The sequence below is a fragment of the Silene latifolia genome, chromosome Y (genome assembly GCF_048544455.1).
Source record: "Silene latifolia isolate original U9 population chromosome Y, ASM4854445v1, whole genome shotgun sequence".
In the NCBI taxonomy this organism is placed as follows: domain Eukaryota; kingdom Viridiplantae; phylum Streptophyta; class Magnoliopsida; order Caryophyllales; family Caryophyllaceae; genus Silene; species Silene latifolia.
In genome coordinates, this window is record NC_133538.1 from 372,541,395 (window position 1) to 372,547,219 (window position 5,825).

Genomic DNA, 5,825 nt, shown 5'->3' on the forward strand with positions numbered 1-5,825 from the left:
GAAGTAATTAATCTAAAGAACAAGGTGAGAACTCTTTCCAAAGAAAAGCTTTGGTTAATGTTTGATGATGTCTTGACAAATATCTAGTAAAAATTGAGAAACTCGACGCTATGCAAACTCAAATTGAAGAGATAGCCAAAGAGAATGTTGGTCTTAAAGAATATCTAGATGATATAAAAGAGTGTAACATCATCTCCTTTCTTAAAAAGGAAGTTAAAGAAATTTAGGAAAGAAAACCTTGCTCTCACTAATATTGCTAGCTCATCGTCAAAAGCCACAGAGACCTCCATTGTTGCTTCTGATGTTGAAAAAGGAAAATGAGTCTTTGATTAATCATGTTAATGCTTTAACTAAAGAACGAGACTTCTCCTATGTGCAAGAAAATAGGACTCACAAATTTGATGTTTGCTGATGATGTCTTGATGTTCAGTAAGGGGGATGCTAAGTCAATGATGCTGTTATTGAGGTCTTTCTCTACTTTTTCTAGAGCTACAGGTCTTAAAATTAGTGCAGCAAAATCCAATGCTTACTTTTGTGGAGTATCTGATCAACTCAAGCAAGAGATCTTAAGTGTGTCTGGATTCAAAGAGGGGGAGTTGTCTTTCAGATATTCAGGCCTGCCTATCCAAACTACTAGACTGCAGAAGAAAGATTGCGAATGCCTAGTGGAAAAAATATGCTCTAAAATTCATACTTATGGGGCTAGGAAGTTCTCGTTTGCAGGAAGATTGACTTTGGTGCAAGCTGTATTAAAGAGTCTTTGCTCTTACTGGGCCTCCTCGTTTGTGCTTCCCAAAGGGATAATACAAATAGTTGAAGCTACCTCCAGGAATTTCTTGTGGGATGGGGGTACTGAGTATAGGAGAGCTCCTTTGGTGGTTTGGGATATGGTGTGCAGGCCTAAAAAGGAAGGGGGTTTGGGTTTGCAGGATGTGGAGATGTGGAATAAAGCTCTGGTTGGGAGACTTGTGGACTGGATTTATGAAGGGAGGGACACTGTCTGGGTCAATTGGGTGGAATGTAATCATCTCAAAGGAAGGGCTTGGTCTGATTATGAGCCTAGTACAAATTCCAGTTGGGTTTGGAGGCGTATATTCAGGGTCAAAAATGAACTGGCTGCTGGCTATTTAACTGGAAAATGGCATGAACAACCAGATGGATACTCACCTGCTAGCTGTTACAGATGGTTAAGAGGGGTCAGGCCTAAGGTTTGTTGGCATCATATGGTCTCGAATCTCTGGAACACTCCTATGCATAGTTTTATGGGGTGGCTATGGGCTCATGATACTCTGCAGACCAAAAGCAAACTTCTGCAATATGGTGTTATAAGTGATGCTGACTGTCTGCTGTGTGGGCAAGATACTGAAACTGGGAAGCATCTGCTTTTTGACTGTGTCTATATCAGAAGAGTTATCCATGCTGTAAATCAGATTATGGGAGGAGTGTTTCCCACACAAGATTTGCTGGACTGGTGTATGCATCACAATGGATCCAAGGTTCAGAAAAGTGTGTCTTTTGCAATGCTTGTGTGTTTGATATACCAGATATGGCAGCAAAGGAATAAGTGCAGGGTGGAAATGACAGTTCTCAAGCCAGAAAAGCTTAAGAAAATGATTGAACAGGAGGTGAAAGCAAGAATCAGGAGTAGAGACATAAAATTTTTGAAATATGATGATGTTGAATGGTTACATAGCATGAACCTCTTGTAATTATCCTATATGTCTCTTGTACTATGATATCCATTTATTAATATATTCTTACATTTTACCAAAAAAAAAAGAACGAGACTTCCTGCTAGCTAACCTCACCTCATGTCAACATGATAATAAACAACTTGAACAAATTGCTTTGTTTCTAAGTGGCGAAGCAAGTCATGCTAAACACGCTTTTGACAAAGTAGGACAAATAAATCTTGACCAGCATCTTGCTAAAATTGAAACATTGACCAAAGAGCTACATGATGCTAAAGAATTTTACAAGAAATGGGAAGGAAGACAAACTATTTTGGACTCTATCCCAAGTTAGTCTCAAAAATTTGAAATGAAGGCTGGACTTTGTTTCAAAAGGAGCAGTGGAACACACTGTGGCTTTTGAAACCAGGAACCATGCAAAACCGACTTTCGAAGAGCAAAATATGTTGGTCTTCCTGAGTATATTGTTTGCAGTTTTTGTGGTCATACCGATCATGAATTTAATGGATGTCCTAAAAGATTGAATGACTTAAAAAATAACTTGCAGGTTGCTAAAAAGGTGTGGATCCGCAAATATTTGATTAATGATGTGATTCACAAGAAGGGGCCCAAACTCGTTTAGGTTCCTAAACTAACTTCATGATTACTTATAGGCATTAGTGATAGGCCGCAACAATTGTTACGTTGATAGTGTATGTTCTCGTCACATAACGGGAAGTGAAAATTAATTTCTCTCACTAGAAGCCTACAATGGTGGTACCGTGACGTTTGGTGACAATAGGAAAGGTGAAATTATTGTAATCCGGAAAGTTGGTATGTCATCGTCACAATGTGTCGACAAAGTGTTGCTTGTCAAAGGTTTAAAGCATAATCTCCTTAGCATATCTCAATTATGTGATAATGGTAATATTGTTGAATTTTGTGCTAGTAAATGGTTTGTCCTAAATGGTAATACAAGAGAAATTGTTTTAGAAGGAAAACATATAAAGATGTTTACTTGACTAATCTTTGGCATTGTATAGTTGTACCATGTCTTGTATGAGTGTTTTAAAGAAAAATGACCCATGGCTTTGGCATAAAAAGATTAGGTCACGTAGACTATAGAACTTTGAACGCCCTTAAGCGACTTGACATAATCGATGGCATTCGTAACATGAAATTTGACTTTAATGGTTGATGTGATGATTGTGTTAGAGGAAAACAAGTATGAAGCTCCTTTAAATCCAAAAAGTTCGTTAGCACATCGAAACCTCTTGTGTTACTTCATATTGATTTATGTGGTCCAATGCGTGTTACAAGTAAAGAAGGTAGTCGTTTCTTGTGTGTGATTGTTGACAATATTTCACGATTTGTTTGGCTTCTCTACTTGAGTTCTAAAGATGAGGTATTTGATAAATTTATAATTTTGTTAAGAATGTCCAAAATAAATTTGATAAAAAGCTCATATCTTTGAGATCCAACCATGGAACTGAATTTGAAAATTCTTCATTTATTTCCTATTGTGATGAGAACGGTAATAGCCATAACTTTTCCGTGGGTGGTACACCTCAAAAAAACGGGGTTGTAGAGCGTAGGAACCATAGACTTGAAAACATGGCTAGGACGATGCCCATTAGTAGTAGGTTGCCAAAGAATTTTTGGGCCAAAGCCGTGAACACATCATGTCACATTTATAACTGTGTTATGATCCGTAAAATGATTAACAAAACCCCCTACGAGTTGCTTAAAGGAAGAAAGCCTAATTTATCCTACTTGAAATGCTTTCGAAGCAAATGTTTGGATCACAACAATGGCAAGGATAATTTGGGTAAATTGGATGCTCGTAGTGATGAGGCTGTATTTGTCGGTAATTCGGATCGTATCAAGGCTTAGAAAGTGTATACTAAACGAACTATGAAAATGGAAGGAAGTGTACATGTCATATTTGATGAGTCTAGTCTTTTTAATTCTAATACGCTGGAAGAGGGTGAAGAAGATGATGAGGACTATGAGTTGGAATGATCCGTCATGACATGGATGGTGTACACGAAAGAATTGAGGAAAATGAGGAGAATCAACAGTCTGAGCCACTGTTGATTGAAGAACCTGGCCAAGAAACAGGGGGAACAGATCAACTAATAGCTCAAAATGAGGCTACTACATCCAAAGAGAATGGGGGAACACTTGAAAAAAAGAAACAAACCCCCAAATACAAAATGAACCAGAATCCACAGTGGACTCCACTGTTGATTCAGAACCCCATGATGACTCAACATCCTTAAACATTTCAAAGAAGTGGAAATATAAAAAATCTCATCCTCTTTCAAACTTGACCATTGACTTGAATTCGGGAAGGAAAACAAGATCATCCCTCAATTATTTCTTTGCATTTTATACTTTTCTCTCACAAATTGAACCAGAGAACATCACCATGGCTCTTGAAGATCCTAGTTGGGGGATGGAGATGCAAGAGGAACTTAATCAATTCAAAAGGAATAAAGTATGGCATCTTCTCCTTAAACCTATTGATTGTACCGTGATTGGTACTAAATGGGTCTTTTGTAATAAGCTTGATGATTCTGGTAATATCGTAAGGAATAAATCTACACTAGTGGTGCAAGGATTTAAACAACAAGAAGGTATTGATTATAACGAAACCTTCGCACCGGTAGCTACGCTTGAAGCCATACATATGCTAATAGCTTTTGCAGTTCACAAAGGCATCACACTTTTTCAAATGGATGTCAAAACGGCTTTTCTAAATGGTTCTTTAGAAGAAGAAGTCTTTGTGGAGCAACCACCGGGTTTTATGAACAATAAATTTCCAAACCATGTTTTTAAATTATACAAAACACTTTATGTTGGAGTATGTGTCCTCGACAATACTGCGATCACATTTTTAAATCTCATAATAAGAATACATAAGGGATGATTCAATTATATAGTTTGACATTGATGTCGTTTGACGGTGGTGATCAGTTGACCCCTTAAGGTCACACCTGTAGGATAATTCCCTATTCCCTTAATAGATAAATTAATTAATTGTATAATGATGCAAGTTAATTAATTCCTTAAAAATTGAACAATTTATATTTGTGAGTGAGAATTTGTATCTTATTGTAATTCGATTAAATAAGATTCATTTTAGTAAATAATATGTTATATTATTAAAATTGATTATTGTTTATGAAATAATTAAAGATAAAAATGAATGGTTAATTATAATTACAAAATGTTGTGAATTATATTAACTTGACTAATTTTATACACAAGTAATTACGTATTACTAGTAAATTTGTTATTTATAATTTAATTAATTTATATAATGATATTTAAGTGTTAAATATGCATTGAATTGATTAATAACATGTTACATACTACATGTGACATATTGTGTGACAATGTTAAAATTGACAAACATAAAATGGATGCCCATTTTATGGGTGGACCGAAATTGGAGGGGTTTTGGGTTAGTGGGTGTTTTTATTTTAATTGTTAAAATAAGACACAATCATTACCCATATTGCTAGCCTTGCACACCTATGATTTTGATAAGAGAAAAAGGAGAAAGTAGAAGCCATGCATTGGCTTTGGGACAGCTCCCCAACCGGCTCCCCTCCTCTTTAATGAGAAAAAAAATGTTCTCATTTTTCTCTTATGCCATATGTTAGCATTCTTATATTTTTCTCCTCCTTCTATCTAAAATTAGTTTTAGATCTCTAACATTGTTCAACCAAATTCTAATATCACATTACATTATTACTAGAGTAGTAATACAAATATTATTAGAATCTTTAAGGATAACTAGTATATTAATCTAGTTAATTAATATATTAGTTTTAAGGGATTTGTTTTGGGTGCAACAAGAGGAGAATCTCTACACTTGAGATTTATTTTGGAGGATCATCCATCATCTTTAAGCTCAAGAACAAATAAGGAAGGTGTCCTTATTTCTGCCCAATATTTCGAACCATTCAACAATGTAAAGAACATTGTTTTCTTCTTTATCTATTCATTTTTGTTATGCATGCACTAGATCCTAAATGACTAATGTTAAAGAGTTATTTAGTTCACTATTAGATATGTCTAATAATAGGTATATGAACCTAACACTTTATGGTTTAAAGCAAGCTCCAAGGTCTTGGTATGATCGCT

At 35.6% G+C, this 5,825-nt stretch overlaps 1 protein-coding gene across 1 annotated transcript; it reads left to right on the forward strand.

Moving 5' to 3' along the window:
- Positions 1–371: 371 nt before the first annotated feature.
- On the forward strand, positions 372–1,709 carry LOC141631848 (uncharacterized). The gene has a single exon (XM_074444470.1). The coding sequence runs from the start codon at positions 372–374 to the stop codon at positions 1,707–1,709; it is 1,338 nt and encodes a 445-aa protein (XP_074300571.1).
- Positions 1,710–5,825: the final 4,116 nt, after the last annotated feature.